Raw genomic sequence first — 18,848 nt, 5'->3', positions numbered from 1 at the left:
CTTGACTTGGGCAACCGATGACTTGGACTGGGACTTGTTATTTATTCAAAAAGACTTGACTTGGACTTAAGTTATTTTACGAATGACTTGACTGGGACTTAAGTCATTTCAAAACGACTTGTTTACAACACTGCTATGCCATCTTTACAATGCATAAACAAGGAAAATAGAAGACATTGAAATGTTCAAAGGTACCGGGTACGGTACTTTCTCCAGATTATATAGACCAAACTCTGGTTGTTAATTAACCATTATTTTTTTTTGATAAATTTACCTTTTCAATCACCGCGCAGGATCATAATCATGGCTGAATTACCTAGGCCTATATCAATATTAATTTGGTATCGGATCGCCATCGATATCATCACTTAGCATTGGGTATCGTCTCCGATCTGATATTATCGTCATCCCCAACACCAAATATGGTCAGCCTACCTTAGGGCTTTTGCATCTCCCACACATTTAAACCCGAGCTAAATTAAGTTTACTTTAATTTCCAAAGTCCGAAAAAAGTGTTCTAGGCATTGAATAAAGGTCTTCTCAATCTATGTATTTTCTTATAGCACATTAAACAGAAAATATATCGTTTTAATAATTATTTTCGCCAAACTATTAACACATGCAGAGGAGTTTAGCCGAATTCGTTTTGAACCTTGAATGGATAGCCGTTTCTTACAAAATCTAACATTATTTTGTTATATTTTTTTAATCCAATAAGCCCTCATAAAATGACGACTGCGCACGTTTTTTGTCGAGTAGGGTATATCCGCAAAGAGACAGGTATTACGAGGCAGGCCGATTGGTAGTTTAGATTAGTTTTTAACGATAATAGTTGCGTCATGTGAAATATAATGATGATGTTGAAATATTTTAAACAATTATTTATTTTTTTTTTTGAAGTAACGAGTTAATCAGTTGAATAAAAAGCTGAAGGATTTTTTTCCCGTAAACTGTTTTACCCCAAGCCCAGCGCATATGGCATCATTAAAGAGATAAATAAATTGTTCTCAAATAGTTTAAAGCGATTCTTTGGTTCACAACAAACTTCAAACACTAAAATTTGCAGCAATTTGATGCCCAATTACAAAATCTTATGTATTCTGATGACGAAAATGAATAAAAGTTATTCCAAAGGTTTAAAATGTTGCCTATACTTCTGAATGGGCTTTATTATTCTTACGTTTTACTAATAAATACCGTATTTGGCCACTGCGGATAACGTTACAAGATCACAAAACTTTCAAATTCTCTAAGTTCTCTTAAGCTTAGTTTGAGATTTGAGCAGCGCACGAAATCGTCACACGAAAATTGAACTTGCGAAAAAAACGAACGGCCGCAAAGTGTAAACTGTGACCGAATTCAAAGGGGAACATGTTTCAGTAAACAGCATTGACAAAGGTGTCAGCTTCACGCAATAGAAGCCAGGTAGTCTTTCACTTCGGATGGCGAAAGTCGGTGAAATCCGTCCGCATTTGAGATTCCAACTTCAATGTTATCTTCGGTCATTTGCCCCTCGAACGATTCCTTAAAAGAAAAGTGTTTGATTTTATGTTTGAAATGGTTTATTTTCGTGGCTGCGCTAACCCTAACCCTAAAACAAGAGGTTGTTTTCACTTTCACATACAGACTCAGACAACTAGGTTTATTTTAGCTTTTGAAAATTCGATTGGAATTGAAATTAAATTATTTCACTTTTTCGAAATTAGTTTAGAATTAAAATTAATCGATTCCTGAAAACTAACATTGAACTAGAATTTTAACTAAAATTGCATTTAAGGATTCCTAGTCGATTTTTTTTAATCGCAATTTGTTGTTATAAGAATGTAAATGCCAAATGTCTCTGAGCTAATTTTTACGTGTTTCAGCACTGCCTATTCTTTTTATTCTATAAAAATCACCCATAAGTTATTTCGACTAAGGGGCATTTATTCAAATTTTCTGTTCCGACTTAAAGACTAAAAATGCCAAAGTAGCGTTATTCCTATTCCTAATATCCAAATCAGATTAGTATTACTGCATACAGACAATTTACAAATTAGGCTAGAATTACAATTAGTCGCATTTTACTCTAATTCATTGAATTCGAAAACTAGAAGTATCTAGGTGTCCAAGTCTGTTCACAAGAACTAAAAATGGGAATTATGCGCATTATATATGTTCCTTAAAACAGATTATCACATCCTGATTTGCTCATGTTTTAAATGTAAGGGCATTGACCAAATTAAGATTATTATATTAGTGAACAAACAAGTGTTGTTAAGAACATCTTCATTAACGTTTATCTATTATTTGATATAGCATGACATTTGATATGTTTCTCATTGAAATGTTAAACAAGTTGACTGTTGGTATATGAAGGGTGGACTAGTAACTTTAAAGATTTTGCTAGGTCTATCATAAAATAAAAACCTTAAGAGTGAGGATTGCTGTGTGAACAGCATCTTCCAATTCAAGTTCCTCATTATATCTGAAAAAGAACAGATTCATATTTCATTTGATCATACACCTAAAAAGTATAAATTAAAAGTAAAAAATATGACTTAAATGTATAAATAAAATATGTATTTAAATAGGTTTAGAAAATTAAGTATTCATACATATAAAATTACTTATTAGGTTAATAACTTAATACAAATTTTACTTTTTCAAACATTGATTACCTTTTCTCCAGAAAGGATTTGCCATTTAAGTGATTCTTTCCCAGTGCAGTTGCTTTCCAGGCAAAGTATGCACCCTATGAAAAAACATTTTTTACTTAATAGCTGCTATTGTCATTTAATTTTAATATTAATAGTCTTAGATGCTAATAGCCTAGCCCAGGGGTCACTAAACTACAGCCCGCAGGCGAAATACGGACCAAAAGTTTATTTTATAGGGACCACTAAATAGTTTCTTAGTAACAGCAAAACACTGTCATTAGTAGTTTAATAACGGAAAAGTTAATCAGGTGCAAATCCAAACAAACTTACTAACGTTTTCATTAAGCCTATTTTATATTTTGTAAGTTTGTTTTAAATATTTTCCTTATATAATAACAATTAAGTCAAATAAGTCTGAAACAAAATTTTAAATAGTTACTTACTGAAGGATCACATTGAAAAAGATAAGGCCTGTCGCCATCCCAGCCACAAATAAGCAAAGAGACACCAAATGGTCGTACACCACTGTAAAAATCAGAAGGTTTATTACATGTGCAATATTTTAATCCATAAATCTAAGTAGTTTCATTTAAGATGATACTATAATAATACAACTACTGTAAGGACATGTTCAAAACGTCTGATGCAGACACAAATGTCTATAGATGAATTTTAACTCTAATTTCTGTTTGTTAGCTTATTAAAGCTTCAGGTTCATAGTACAGAAAAAAAAATTTGGCTTTGATCAATCTTTAGTGATTGTTTTTCGTCGTAGTACGTGTTATGCCTTACCCAGATTGTGTATACTCCTGCATAACAGAAGCTATTCTCTGCACAAGTTGGGTGGTGGGAATGTTTTCTTGGTACTGTCTGAAGTAAACTTGTGCAATTTTCCTTGCTCTGGTAAGCAGGACTCTACAGAAAAAATAAACTGCTTGAAACAAAGACGTACACCAAGTTTGCAATGTAACTACAATGAAAAAAACTCAAAGTTTAAAAACCTGAGCGTTTTTTGTTTATTTGCGTGTCAGCGGAAGAGTGATAGACAAGGAGAAACCTGCTGCTAAAATGGGTTTTGATTCCATAAAGATATACCCTTTTGTACAATGGTAGTTGTAGCAGTAGGGAGTAGTTTTCCTATCTTACCCCACTGGTTTGCCCAATTTGATGTCACAATGCATATAACCAGTGTCCACTGATGTGTGACCAGCACCCGAACCGATCATTATCAGGTTTCGTGATTAATTCTCCTTTATACAGCCTATAATACTAGCGGCTATAATACTAGCGAACACTGTGTTACGTTATTGTGTGTCTTGAGTTTTGTGAATGATACTCAAACATTACTTTCCAATTTCACTTTATAAATAATTTTCTGCTAAAAATGTTACCTGTAGTCTGGTCCCATTCCACTATAAACCATTCCGATTGTGTCCGTGATTGGTTCAATTTTGTGGATGCTGTGTTCATCATAAAGAATGGACTTCTGTTTCTTTTCCGTTGCAATAACTACTCCATTTATTGCCTTGATTCCAACAGAGGGTGAACCTGCTGTCACTGCATTCAGGGCGTACTCAATCTGGACTAGTTTTCCACTGGGACTGTAACAAGGGAAAAATTGTTTTTAAATGAATGCTGGATTAAAACATATTTTGGCAAGTAATGACATTTACACAACATAAACAAATGAGTCCAAAATAAACTTGCTGAAAAAATCAGTTTTCAGGTATATTTGAAAATAAATTGTTAATTTTTAACTATTGCAAAGTTATCAGGTACCAAAAATGTAATCATAGAATAAGTTTGAATAAAGTAAAAAAAATTATAATGTATTGTTGTTATCATTCATATATACTTCAACATAATTAATAAAATAAATAATACTTAAATATAATCTCACCTGAATGTGGTCAAAGAGAAGCTGTATCTTTCAGTCATTGTAAAGGTTTTTTTTATCTAAAACAAAATAAACTACTGTCCTAAAAGTCGAAAAAACAAAAAAGGTGAACTAATTTAATATTTTCAGACATATGTCGATTGTTTACTGAGCATATGGAAAAAAACATTTCAATGTGATGTAAAATAACAGAAATAACACAATATGGAAATTTGATTTAATAATGATTTGCTTGATGGCCGATGCCACGAGAATTCATACGTTTAATGGGTATATGCTTAATCTGTATCCTAAAACTTGGTAGTATTAAAGGAATTCTATAAACGTTTGAGTAAAAACCTATTAACTGCTTAAATTGTATTTGAAAATATTAATTTGTTGCTTTCTATAAACTACAGGACTACATTAAACGAAAAGTGCAATGTCGGAATATTTTGTTGGACATTTACAAAAAAAATCGTTTGTATATTTCTTCTGTATTTTACGATCTGGCAGGTGCAATAAATTTTATGGAATTAATGTTTTGAAATGAAAATATTAAGAGGCATTGAAAAAGAAACTTTCGTTAAAAGTTTTGTTCATGCCCTGCGAAGTTATATGATAATGTTCTCTTTACTCTAAAATTCCCTAATCATGGCACACTAAAATTTCCTACAGCCGCAAACCACTCCAACATTTGAAACTTTTGTAAAGTATTACGTTTCAATATTTTTGGCTGTAGTGAACCAACGAAATATAAATATATCGTGTGAACTAAACAATTTTTTTAAAGAGAACAGATTTTTCAGTGATTTAATGCAAAGACATTATAACTTTATAATTTCCTTGTTCAATGGAAAGGCAAAAAGGCCTTTGCCATTTGAAATGTTTTATAACGCGAACGAATCAACTTCACCTGACCATCAGTTGTTGCGACTCCCATAAGACATAATAAATGCAGTTCTGTAGCCAAACCTAAACTAAAATGAAATGTTTTTCCGGCTTCATAAATCAATGCTTTACTTGCGAACCTGATTTCGTATAATTATACTCTAATTAGTCCATAAGGAAGGTGTATCAAAATTAATAAAAAACAGTGCACCACAAAATTCAGTTTGCGTTTATTGTTTGTCGCACAGCGGTTAAGAAATGGCTTATGTAGTAATCACAATATCCCGATTTATCGTACATGCTTCACGGCGACCTCAGATACAGGATTTCCGTACACTACATGCCTATGTGACAATCCGAAAACTACAAATAGCAAGCAGAACAGGCAAAAAAGTATTTTATTATTATTAATTCAGATTTCGTTTTGTCAAACAGACTGAAAACTGAATAAAAAAACACCCAATTTCATTTCATTTAAGCAGAGGTAAAAGTAAGTCAGAACAGTGTTTCGGTAAAAGAACTCTGTCGCAACTGATCTAACTGCAGTTAAACTAAGATTGCAGTTGCTTATTTGTGCCGAAACCAGTGGCTGTCAACCGGGGTGCCATTTCTTATGCTCAAGTGTGCCGAGAGATATTTAGGAATCTTATTTTTGCTCAACTCTTAGAACTTTTTTTGTAAAGATTAGAGTGCCATAAATCTGTTTCCGAAGGTTACCGTATTTATCTTAGACACCGCGTTATGACCTAACTGTACGACTTCATCTCTGAAAAATTTTCTCCGTTTTTCCCAGCTATTCCGTTTTTTTATAAATTTATAATATTATAAGATCTGCTTCGTTTTTTTGACTTGATAGGGCTTCTTTGGGATCGCCCCAATCACTTCTATCTTAAACTTCGAACTACATCAACATAAGTTGGTAAAAACATTTGTATTAAAAAATCTACTTCAGTATATGCAACATTGGCGATTCAAAAACATATAGTGGCGTGCAGACGAGTGATATTTATCAAGGTAGAGGGAAGTAAGTAAAAACGATCTCAAGCAGATTTCTAACATGTCCAATTTCATTTATAAATAATACGATTCTTATGTGGTTCTTGACACAATCAACATCTGCACGCCGCTATTAATGGCAAGAACGTTTTATTACACACTTACTTATACCATATTGGGGGCTTAACGTTACGTCGTTTTTTACCACCCAATTGAGGTAGAGAAACCAGTTTGCGATTACACAGACGGCTTGTAAGTATAACGACGCTAACAATCTAATCTACAAATTCAACACGCGTGTAGTAAAAAATACGGAACAAACCACTCATCGCATAACGTAAAAAATATGATCTCATATGCATGCTGGCGTAAACATATGTAAAACATTTGAACTACAGCAAGATATACAACATTTGGAAAACTTTATGTGGGGAGTCAGTGTTATTGGCAGAGCTCGACTATAAATGTGTTATTTAGTGATTTTTTTTCTTAAACATTTTTTAAATCTTGTATCATACACTATTGTAAAGGCGATATTTTCCTATGTGCAATATATACCCAGATTATTTGCTTTGGATGTTCTCTTTTGGATAATTTTTGAGTCTACAGCGGTTGAAAATATGGACTTTTAACAACTTGTATGTTTACAATGTTGTTATTTACTAGACTTAGATTTTGAATCCCAATACTGTGTAATCCGTTTTTTTTTCTTTTTTAACTTTTTGCCACTCTTAAGGTTATAAAGATACACAGTGCACTTTAACACTGTATCTACTTAAATTTGAGGTCATGTTTTCCAAAAAAAAACTCTCTTTACCCTAAGCAACAACGAAACCAACCGCCTTGCAAGATGCCTTTTCGCAAACCAACAACTTCTAACAAAGATAAAACACATTTTCCCCTAGCTCAGATAACAGTCGAAACAACATCGTTGATCTCGTTAGCTTCCATTTCTTTTTCGGTCGGCTTGAAATCGTCGCTGACGTCATCACTTGGTTCTGTCGTCACGTGATGTGCGTCACGCATCTGCACAAGTCGCTCGAAGATGCAGCCTGCAGTGATTCTGGCTTCTGGTTCGTAATCCCAGGCTTCGTTTAGGAGAGTGATGAAAAACGAGAGGCCCTGGAAGGAAAAGACCTAATCAGATCGAGTCCTAGCCGAAGCCAAATATTTTTTCCTCGACAAGGTATCACTGTTTAATAGTGTTTTTAAATGGCGTAAGTCAATGACCTTACCTAGAAACACTTAGCATTCAAGCCGATGCCAAATTAAAGACCTGAGTTTAAGTATCTGATAAGATCGAATCCGAGCCGAAGCCAAATATTTTTTCCTCGCCAAGGTATCACTGTTTAATAGTGTTTTTTAAATTGCGTAAGTCAATGACCTTACCTAGAAACACTTAGAATCCAAGCCGATGCCAAATTAAAGACCTGAGTTTAAGTATCTGATAAGATCGAATCTGAGCCGAAGCCAAATTGTTTTTTTTCTTCCCAAGAGATCATTTTAATGGCCATAACCTAAGCGCGGCAGTGTTGTGATGCTGCCAAAGTGACACCCAGGCAATACTGCTCAACGTAAGTTTTTGTAGTGATTCCCATGACAAATATAGATGTTAAGTAGATATAGCGTAAAATGTTGGGCTGCCAACTTAAACATATTTCGCTAGACCAACTAATGCGTCAATTTCATGTAAAAAAAAAACGTTTAAACCTAAAATGTTAGTTTTTAACAGTGGTTGCGACGGGGATTCAAATATTCAATGTAATTAGGGTAAAAATAAAAAAACAGCTCTTTTTTCACTCTGAAGAAGGGGACTTTAATATGTCGCCGAAACGTCGGGGAAGAAATATAATTACAAGATGTTTTTGATTAATATTATGCTTGGTAACAACAGTTTATATAGAGAGTAATAAATTGATACCGTATGCGTTTTCCACTTTTCTGGAATTGCTGGTTTCTGTCTCTCTCTACAAACAAGTAGAAGCATCTGTGTTTTGGTAGGATGGTCCGTGATCCGTTCACCAAACGGAGGTACGTACCGCTTCGACGCTTTGCCTGAAAACGAACAAGACGGCATGAGCTTAGGCGCCGAACTTTTAAAATTTCACAGCTCCTGGAAAACCAGTTTTACGCTTTCGCATGTTAAAATTGGAACAATGCGTTGTGTTGCCTATAATTTCCTTTGAACAAATTGTTCTTTATTAAGCGAAACAGCTCCTGTCATTTCAGCCCTTTAGTTTAAAAATTGGTAGGTGCAAGTGCAAACCAACACTTTTACAGATGATGCTGCCAACGCTGTAATTCAGAAAAGTATCGCACATGTTTAATGATCCTAAAATGTGTTACTGGCGGCGTATTTATCTATTTTCTTGCATGTACTTTGGTCAAATTACAAAATATCCAGGGCATCAACAAACACTCTGCACACCAACGTTTGGCGCCTATTGGCATGAGTATTATGTTGCCTAATGCTTATTGCAAGTGTTTTTTTTTAAATGATTCAAGTCCTAGTCTAGTCATAGATAAAAATAACTTACGTTCGGGTCAAGTCATTTGTACGTTAACTTAACTCCAAGTCAAGTATTTTTCAAAATATCACAAGTCAAGTCCTTGTCATAAAAAGTAAACGTCAAACTATTAAAATTACGAGCATTTAACTCGACTAAGCAATAATATTAATCGCAACATATAGCAAGCAAATCGTTTTATGTAGAAAATTAGGATACATAAACGTATTTAATAAAAATGCTTAATGAAAATGCCTCATTCTAATCCAAGCCATTTGTCCGAAAGACTTTAGTCAAGTCAAGGCTTTGTCCCAAAAGACTTAAGTTAAGTCATTTTTCCCAATTAACTTAATTCAAGCTAAGTCATTTAAAAACAGTAAGTTCACTAAGTTCAAACAGTTAACGTCAGACATTGGGGTTATTTAATACTCCTTCACTTGAAACGGTTTTCTGTAGTTTGTGAGGAATACCTCAGCTAAAATAAGTAATCGTAACCGCAGAGCATATGCCTGGACTGTACCTCATAAACGAGAGAAAACTGTCTCAAGCGACGGAGTATGAATAACCCTTAATATCTTATGTTAAACTTGTTGAATGATCAGATTAAAGCATCCTTACAAACAATAAGGCAAAGCGAAAATTATTTTGTTTTATGTTCTTCGACGCTGTTAGAGGTTTTCAAACGTTTAGCTCATGATTAGAAACAATGTCTTCTGAAGGCAAAATACTTGCCGTACATCATAATTTATCCAACGTCGCATGCTTAAACAAAATTAAAAACTTCATGCTTAAATAAATAACAAACTGGAACATTGGAGCATAATGGTTGGAGGTTGTAGTAAGACGTAATAAGAATATCAAAGCCCATACAGAAGTAGGTATCATTTTGGACGTTTCGAATAACTCTTTATTCATTTTCAAACTGGAACAGATTACTCAAGGTTTAATAAAACAGTTTTCTCTCGTTCAATGGAAAATCCTCAGTTAAAACAAAAAAGTAAACGTAACAGCAGAACATAATACCTGGACTGTATTCACACCGATTGGCGATTTCCCACAGCACGAGAGCGGCGGCGTAGACGTCAATCCTCTTAAACATCTCAATATCGGTGAGGTTAACTAGTCGTTCAAGCAGCTCCGGCGCCATGTAACGGGAGGTTCCAACCTGGCCTGAAAATGAAAAAAATAACGTCAGTCTTTTCCTAAGATTTGAAAACGTTTTTTTGCAAATTATATACCTTATACCGGTGGATATTGTCTATTATTTCCAATACTTCTCCAAAATCCTATTGTTTTGTTGAAAGTTATTCAGCCACTACACCAGGGGTTCTTGAACTTTTTTATCGAGGATCACTACATTTTTTGTTGCTTTGCGTGGACCACAGTAGGCAAGAAATTTCCAAAAATGATGTCATAAATTGAGGTTACAAAACAAATAGACTTCAGAAATACGCTGATTTCATCCCAAAAAATGTGAAAGTGAAATGGAGTCTAAATAGATTCAGTGCAAAACCGTTTTATTTTTAGTTGAACTTTTTTCCGAAAAATTAAATACTTCTTAAATATTCATTAATTTTAATATTTCAATTTGGCCTTCATGGACCCCATAAAACTAGTTCACGGACCCCAGTTTAAGAAACATTTCACTACACGAGTCACACTCTGTTTGAAATGGACGATCGTTACGTTTGAGCACCTAGGTAAATGACTTGACTAGTCGAATGTTCCACTATGATTCGAGAAAGTATTAGAGGTTGTTGTTTCGTGTGGCCTGGTTTGGGTTCTCAGTTTGCAACTTTCGTTCATCATTGTTTGGCAATGAATTAACAGGAAGGACCACGTGAAGGTAGTTGCATCGTAAATCAGATGAGACAATTTTAGTAGTTTATTGTCTTATTATTGTATTGGTGGTTTGACTTGGAGATGCTCTAATAAGACTTTGGCACCTGATGATTTGGATTGGAACTTGACTTGATATTTGTTGAAAAGAATTGGCTTGGACTTAAGTTATTTCACAAATGACTTGACTGGGACTTAAATCATTTCGAAATGACTTGTTCACAACACTGGTAGTTATTTTGGCGACCTAAATGATTGAAACGAAGCCAAGAGACGACGACTGACCTGTGTTGGAGAGTTTGTCCATTTTCATTGGATATAAATTTGTTTAGTCAACTTTTACGAATCTAAGTTATGCCTATATGACTGCTTTTCAGCCAAGAAACGATTATGACCTATATGACTAAAAACAGCTAAGAGACGACGACCAGCATTGGACAGCAAGAAAAAAATCATTCAAATGACTGAGACGACTGACCTGCGTTGGAGAGCTCGTCCATCTTCATTTCCGGGTCGAGCTTGATTGAGAGTCCGAAATCGGCGAGAACACAGGACGAACAGTCATCCTTGACCAAGATGTTGGAGCTCTTGACGTCACGATGAGCGATCGGGAGTTTGTGTCTGCCAGAATCGTCGTTCTCGGCGTGGAGGTAGGAAAGACCTGGGGAGTTTGAAATATATGATTTAGATGTAATGAATGAGCGAACTTGATTACCAGGAATACCAGAAGAACCTAGTACTTTTTAAATATATTCGAAACGTTCAAAAATGATACCCACTTCTATATGAACTTTCATATTCTTACTACGTTTAACTACAACCTCCAACCATTAGGCTTCAAAAAAATATACTTTGTTACTTGAACCAAAGGTCCCACCATTTTTGAAAAACAACCCTGCGGAATGAGACGCGAACCTTAATAATAATTAATGTGCAGAAAAAAGGTTTATAACATATGTTTAAGATGTAAAAGAAATTAGCCAGGTATATGAGAAATGATATATATACTTTTGGAGCATATTCGTTGGAGGTCATAAGAAGAGGTAGTAAGAATATCAAAGCCCATATTATATTTCGTTACTTAAACCAACGCTACCACCACCTTTAAAATACAAATACCGTGCGCAATAGCGACACGACCCTATTAAAGAATGTGCAGAAAAAAGGTTTATAACTTCATATATAAGAAAATAAAACAATAAAAATATCATTTGTATATTTATTAGCCTATATTTTTCTTTAGTAGTAAACATTATATTTTTTAGTTTTTCAATTTTGATCCTAAAACTTACATGCATGGGTATGGGTTCAAATCACCCTATTAAATTTGACTGGCATATTTGTCCCACGTTATTTACATAGTATAAACTATTTACAGAAATACAAGAATTGAAATGTCGACTTTGTCCACCTAACTGACAACGTTGTTACATTTAACTACTGCCTTTCTGTGTAATACGGTTGGGCCATAGTTGTTTCCATTGTATGTTTAGTATGTAAAGCAGGGGTGGGCAAACGTTTCCTAGTCGCGAGCCAAAACCAACCAAGAAAGGCCTTTGTTGGCCGTTAAACTGACAATTATGTTGTTAAAATGTATAGTTTTTAGCTTGAAAAGATTTCCCCAAAACGCAGATACATTAGATGCATGAAGATGATATTTGAGCAAAGCCGACAAAGTCGAAATAGTTAAATATTATGAGAAATGACCTTGTGCCCGGTTTGTAAGACGTGGCGGGCCGGATGATTTACACTGGTTGGCCGTAATTTGTTAATATATAGTGTTATAACGTGTGTATTTATATTTCTTTTCTATATAAGTTGTAGCTGAAATATTCTGAGAATCACTGCAATATCGTCTGAAATGCACTCAACCCCAAAAAAACAGTCCGTACTGAAAACACGTCTGCCGCCCAACCGTGCTTCCCGTATCGATTTACACAAAAACCTGAATCAGCAGCCAGCAGTAGCCGCCAGCCAGTCAACAAGTAACACATACCTTTAGCTATCGAGACGGCCATGTCGCAAAACTGCGCCCACGAAACTTGACTGGACCTGAGGTACTCGGCCAGGCTGCCCTGCTGGTAGTAGGCGGTCACCAGCCAGTACTGAAGCCTGCCACGGACCGTGTGCTGTTCTGAGGCGTAAAACTCGATCAGGTTTTCGTGCTTCATCCACCTGAAAAATAACAAGGACTCTGGAAAACACTGACTGCTTATCCTTATCTAGTCATGCGTATCAGGTGACGGTTTTGTAGTAAATATGTAGTAAATAGCAATGAGGATACGGCAATCTTAAGTACAGTCGAACAGACTTGTACATGTTTCCCAATATTATGCAGGTAAAAATGCAGGCCTACAGTCATTTGGTTACATTCAATTCTAATACATCTTATTTTGACACTTGGAGAGGTGTTGCTCACGGAACAATGGCCATTTTGGAAAGACATTATTAGACAGCACAAAGGTTAAAAAAACTGATGGGGAATTAATTCAAAAAGGATTGATTCTGACAATAAAGAGTACAAGTCAAACACAAGTGTGTCTAAAACTGAATAATAGAAAAAAGTCAAAAACAAACAATCAGGTTTACATAAAACCTTATTCAAAGTAGAAATGTCAGGTTTACATAAAACCTTATTTTAGGTAGAAATATCAGGTTTTCTAGAAACTATAGTAGAAAAAACAAATCACCAACCTTTCGGCGAGCATGTCTTTTTCCTGCCGCCAGGCGCCGTAGTTGCGCAAGCGGAACATCTTCACGGACACAACTTGCGGAGCCGAGTCTTCCTGCTGAAGCTTGGCCTTCCACACTTCGGCGTAACGACCGCGGCCTACAAAAAAGCGACAAGATTTAGATCCAACAAGTGTTTGTAACACCGCTTTGCTGACATATGACTAAGAGACAGATCCTTGACTAGGCAACAAACCTATACCTTACTACATGATCGAGTAATACTTAAATCATACTTCCAATTTGATTTTTGACAACCTAATATTTAAAAATAAATGGTTAAAATAAGTTTCAAATACCCTGCGGCCTACAAAATGCAATTTATTTCACAATATTTGTTCTTTAGTTATTTGATTTCTATCAATTTAACTATTTTTAAACGAAAAACTATTATGCGTTTTAAAAGAGTTTAAATAATCTCATGTTTGTTGTTCTTGATAATAGGTTTATATAAGGAGAATCAGTTTTTCAGTGTTATACGTAATATGACGAATACGTCACGTGAATTTTTCGCGCGCAAACGAAGGTTAGAGTTAAGGCCGAGCCAATAACTCAGGGTGTCAGTGGAACCCCCAAAAGGTAGACTTACGCAACTCCAGCGAGATTTTTGTTAAACAGAAGTATTCACGTACAATAATGTTTACACACTGTCCATAGAAGATTTGTAGCGTCGAAACCAAACGGATTAAACACTAACATACTCAACTCACCAATTATCTTTTGAAGTTCGATCGGAAGATGGTTGTCGTTATGGTTGAGTGCGTTTCCACGTGATCCACGAGTATACTGAGTTGCAACGCTTGACGAGTATCTGCGTTTTGTTTAAAACACCGCTTTAAAATAATATTTTGAGGCCAAACACGAAACCAAAGATTAATGTGTACAGGACCCAGGACATCCGGTGTCCAAACAAGCAAATACTAAATTTTGTAATGTCTAAAGCTACGGATTATCCCTGTGGCTTTTAGTTGGTAGTTTCTATAAATACTGAAAAAAAAAATTCCAGCAATATTATTGAACAATTTGGGTACTATTGGGTAAAGGGCCCCCATAACAAATCGGGCCCGGCCCTTAAACCACAGCTCAAGGTGTGCGCAGTCGAACTAAAGCAGGGGTTCCGAAACTTTTTTTTACCGCGGACCCTACTTCTTTTTGCTTTACATGAAACACGGTATAGGCAGGAATATTTGAACTAAATGTAACCAAATATCAAAACGTCTGAAACAAGGCTGTCCTCTGTTGAAGCCGTAACCTTGTAATTGTGACGCATATTATTTCGGTTAAATTCTCAATACTTCAAATACGGCAATGGCAAACGTAAACTAGAGCTATAATGAAAATTCAAACGTAGCATTTCTTGGCGTTACTACATCAAATAATTTCAAAAAAAAAATAATTTTCTTAATCAAATAAGCAACTGACGATGCCGCTTGGCGAAATATATTTTCCTTCTAAACAAAACGTCTGATCCTGTTTTTACTCATGTTTTTAACGATGAGATTTGCTTGTTACTTTGCCTTACGATAACGTTAACTTTGCCTTACTTATAAGTGGAGAAGCTGTGCTTCCCGCTTTCATCCCAACCGCCGTCAATCAAGCTCGCGTCATCGGATGAAAGGCGCGACCCAGTGGTGACCTTGCACTCGAACTCTTCGTCCTTGAGACGCCGATGCCAGCGACGCAAGCACACGCACGTGACCAGAGCGAGGACCAATAGGAGCGCGCCAACGCTGCAGCCGATAATCACCGACCTGGTGTCCGAATCATCTTGTTCGTCATGCTGTGTAACTGCGAATAGGATATTTTGTTTTTGAAGCGACGAGGAGAAGCATTTAGGTACACTATGCACGGATCTGTAATGTAGCTTGATAATGAATACCGAAGCCAAAAAGGTCGAGTTTAGATCGACAGCATCTTAATTAAGACGTTTCGATACGAACTTGTATTATATTCAGCTAATGTGACATTAACGGAAGATGATACCAGTCTCTATCGAAACGTCTTAATCAAGATGTCGGCATCGATACCACCGTACTTCGAAGTATCGGACGAGTACCGATACTACCACTTGGCATCAGGTATCGGCGTCAATCCGATATTAACGGACATCACTAGGGAAAACTATAGACTTGGCCACACGCCGTCTTTTATGCCCACCTTTAAACAAACCATGAAATAAAACGACTTTTTTGTTCACCTTCTGGGGATACGGTGGTCTCCACTTGTAGAATGCCTGCGACCAGTGAGTAGTTGTTACAGGCGTCGTGCCCGCACATACACTTATACGAGTATCCACGATCTGTGTGGTATGGATCTTTACAAACCCCGTCAATCTCTTCTTGCAGATGCAAGTCGATCAGCTGCCGCCCGTTCTCGCCGCACAGTCGTTCCTGGGGAAAGCAAGTTTGTTGAGGATTGTTTTTTTCTGTCGCCGCTTTATGGTATTGCCTTTACTTACCTGCACCACTAAAGTGCATTTAAGTCACTGCTTGTAAAATACTTTTGATGACTTGGGTCATTTCGACCAACGGCTTAACTATATAATCAGATGTTTTATTAATGTTAACAATGTTTTTTTTATTTTTTATTTATTTGCCCTGTGATATTCTTGAGTTGAAAAGATTCTTCTAATATTAACAGTTTAAAGAACAACGTGACTTGAATTGGATTCCACTGGCTACGGATTGCTTTTTGTAGAAAACGAATTTTATGTCGTCTTAACCAAGCAACCTTTAAAAAACTGGGCTTAAACATTTTAATGTCGTGTACGAATAAAAACAAATGTAGTTTTTGGACTTTGACTGGTGTAAAAATGAACATATTTTTACCGGTGCGCAGTAATTATTTTACTGGGACACCGTTCCGGATCGTTGCGGATAACTTTTACCACTGGCTATTAAAGATAACGCTTTAAACGTTGTTGCTATGTAGGTCTTGATTTGTGTTACCGTTGCCTCACTGTATTTTGTAAGTATTTTGATATTGGATTTTTATTTGTGCCTAACGATCCTCGTGGATTAATAAAGCGAAATTTTCACGTCTTTACAATACAGTCATTGAAACATATGTAATTTCAAAAAGTGTTTTTACCTGGAAACCACAGTAGGAGTGAATTCGATGTGACTTGTTCGGTTTGATGTAGACTTCGCTGTAGCAGAGTGTGTTGCATTTGCACTGCTTTACCGGGCAACCCTTCTCCATTACATCGGTGTAGTTGCTGTCCAAGGGCAGTTCCAGGTTGCAATGGTGGCATTTCCGCTTTACCACGACTTTGCCCGATGCTGTTAGGGCGATTGCAAGCAGCAGAAACAAGCAGACGTGCAACGCTTTGTGTTTAATCATTGCTGCCTGATGCTAGAAAGTGAAAAGAACAATTAGTACGATGAATGGCAAAACAGCTGAGTAAAACACATGTTTAGATTGTCATTTTCAGACGTTTGCGTGTCGGCCAAGCATTGATCGCTTTGTAAAACCTGCTGCAGTTGTTGGAAAACTGAATGTGTAAAAACGATATCTCCTCGCCATTCCAGGTAAATGACGACAATGAGAACAAATTAAAACCTACTATGTTTGACGTAGTGAGAATATCAAAGCCGATAGAGAAGTAGGTAGCATTTTGAAGGTTAAATTTATTTGGCAAGCCAAAATTTATTTTCTGCCGATTGTTTAAGATATTCGTACGTAAGACAGCTTGTTGCAATTAACAGGTCTAGTATTACATTAATTGTTCGGCATAAGCGTTTTTGTTTTGATGATTTAGTTTGGGAGAAACTACTTTAGAGATCGAATTCGATACGCAACGAGCCGCTGTCCGTTCAAGCATCGTATTGCTGGAAAGTAACTTTAGTCTAATCGAAATTGACCCGAAGCGAGTCCACAGCATTTCCTAATGACTGTTCGTTAAAAGATTACTCTGTCAGAAAGCAAAAGTAGCCAAACACAGCAAAAGAAACTTTACCCAGATCAAATTCGATGCCTACAGAGCATATCTGAATGACTGTTAATTTAAAAATGGATCAATTTGAAGAAAACTGCTGCCGAATTGAACTTTACTCGTTGTAAAATCGGAATATCTTAGCTCTTTGAAGAGTGTTTTTGTGAAAATTGAACTTGCCCAAAATCGATTTTCATTAGTTTCAGGATATCTAAATGACTATATGTTAAAAATGGCTTTGTCTGGAAGGAAGACTTTATTGAAACCGAATTTGATCCGCAACAAGAAAGACAACAATAAAAGCTACATCTCAATTTGGACGTCATTTCCCTGAAGAGAAAGCGAATCTGCTGGCGACAAACGGTCACGCTCTGTCGCGCGTCGTCACGCAAGGCCGACTCGGCGTGCCTTGTCTCCTTATTATCCCTACCATTGAGCGGAGACGGTCTCGACCTGTTCGATACAGCTACGGAAACGCTAGGTCTGGATTCTTGACGAATCTGCTACCCTGTTTCTACTACTACTCTCGCTCTATTGGCTTTCGTTGCTTGGGCTTGAACTGGAAATCTAGTGTCTGACATTTCCAGACAGGAAAACTGCCAGTCGCCACTCTTACGTGCTTTTGTGAAATTTAATTGGGATGGTTACCTTTGTTTATGATGGTTACCCGGGTGGTGCTGTTGAAGTTAAATACTTCTTGTGAGTAATGTTAAAGTTTTGTAAGCTTTACGAATCTTGCTTTCTGCGAAAATGTACTTTTGTTTTATATATTTACATCTTTGTCAAGGTATTTAAACCTATAGCGTCAACGCATGTACGACAAAAGATACAACACGTGAAGTGTTGTCATATTTTCTTTAAATTACTTAATAAAGGTGGATGTTAAATGGTGATCACTATTTTCTAAATAGCTGTTTTACGTTTTCTACAACACTTCAACATTCCACTTTACCACAGCAGCTAACTACTTGGCACACTTCACATTTTTCTTACAAGTTAACTGCAATATTCTAAACGTATTTTTGCTTACAATGTGGTCAAGCCATAGTAAATACCTTGGTACATTGTCAAAAATATGTGATCTTGTACGCCAAGTTCTTGGATAACGAACCACTAACACAATTACACTATCATACATTAAAGATGCCAATAATAGGACGACACTAATGCTGCATAACATCACTACTTATGTCTTACGTGTCCCTTGTTCTTCATTACAACCACAAACATTTTCAAACCTATTTCTTTCAGTTCATCACACAACCCTTTTTGACAAAAGCAAGATTATCCACATGGTTTGCTGATCCTGCTGTACATACAGGTTACGCAGTTCAAACTGGAAAGAGAAGACCCCTTTTTCTGCCTGGTTACCACACGTTTCCAAACAGCTCGTAAACTCAAAGAAAACGTGAGAGTCACTTTTAGGTAAACAACAG

The 18,848-nt window shown here is 36.1% G+C and overlaps 2 protein-coding genes across 2 annotated transcripts; both read right to left on the bottom strand.

Annotated features, from left to right (window-relative positions):
- Positions 1–1,220: 1,220 nt before the first annotated feature.
- LOC146145755 (proteasome subunit alpha type-2-like) lies at positions 1,221–4,620 on the bottom strand. Its single transcript, XM_083390384.1, has 7 exons — positions 4,540–4,620; positions 4,031–4,240; positions 3,432–3,554; positions 3,083–3,164; positions 2,661–2,734; positions 2,410–2,467; positions 1,221–1,524 (listed from the first exon to the last, which is right to left on the bottom strand). The coding sequence occupies exons 1-7, from the start codon at positions 4,575–4,577 to the stop codon at positions 1,408–1,410; spliced, it is 702 nt and encodes a 233-aa protein (XP_083246510.1). The 5' UTR covers positions 4,578–4,620; the 3' UTR covers positions 1,221–1,407.
- A 1,707-nt stretch (positions 4,621–6,327) lies between these two features.
- On the bottom strand, positions 6,328–16,820 carry LOC146145754 (TGF-beta receptor type-2-like). Its single transcript, XM_083390672.1, has 10 exons — positions 16,577–16,820; positions 15,676–15,912; positions 15,023–15,266; positions 14,189–14,289; positions 13,443–13,578; positions 12,745–12,923; positions 11,227–11,409; positions 9,933–10,079; positions 8,324–8,457; positions 6,328–7,524 (listed from the first exon to the last, which is right to left on the bottom strand). The coding sequence occupies exons 1-10, from the start codon at positions 16,818–16,820 to the stop codon at positions 7,309–7,311; spliced, it is 1,821 nt and encodes a 606-aa protein (XP_083246798.1). The 3' UTR covers positions 6,328–7,308.
- Positions 16,821–18,848: the final 2,028 nt, after the last annotated feature.

The sequence above is a fragment of the Ascidiella aspersa genome, chromosome 5 (assembly GCF_963924565.1).
Source record: "Ascidiella aspersa chromosome 5, kaAscAspe10.2, whole genome shotgun sequence".
Taxonomy (NCBI): Eukaryota; Metazoa; Chordata; class Ascidiacea; order Phlebobranchia; family Ascidiidae; genus Ascidiella; species Ascidiella aspersa.
The sequence above is the reverse complement of the archived record's forward strand: the minus strand, read 5'-3'. Positions and strand labels throughout refer to the sequence as shown.

Bases quoted from the DNA above. Each gene is read 5' to 3' on its own strand.
- LOC146145755 (XM_083390384.1), bottom strand. From the start codon at position 4,577: ATGACTGAAAGATACAGCTTCTCTTTGACCACATTCAG. The intron at 2,735-3,082 runs GTAAGTAACTAT...GTTTTTTCATAG, and splicing joins TTTTTCAATGTGATCCTTCA to GGTGCATACTTTGCCTGGAA. The intron at 1,525-2,409 runs GTTTTTATTTTA...TTTTCTTTTAAG, and splicing joins CAGCAATCCTCACTCTTAAG to GAATCGTTCGAGGGGCAAAT.
- LOC146145754 (XM_083390672.1), bottom strand. From the start codon at position 16,820: ATGATTAAACACAAAGCGTTGCACGTCTGCTTGTTTCTGCTGCTTGCA. The intron at 13,579-14,188 runs GTGAGTTGAGTA...GCTTTTTTGTAG, and splicing joins CGAACTTCAAAAGATAATTG to GCCGCGGTCGTTACGCCGAA. The intron at 8,458-9,932 runs GTATTATGTTCT...GTTCGTTTTCAG, and splicing joins TCGGTGTGAATACAGTCCAG to GCAAAGCGTCGAAGCGGTAC.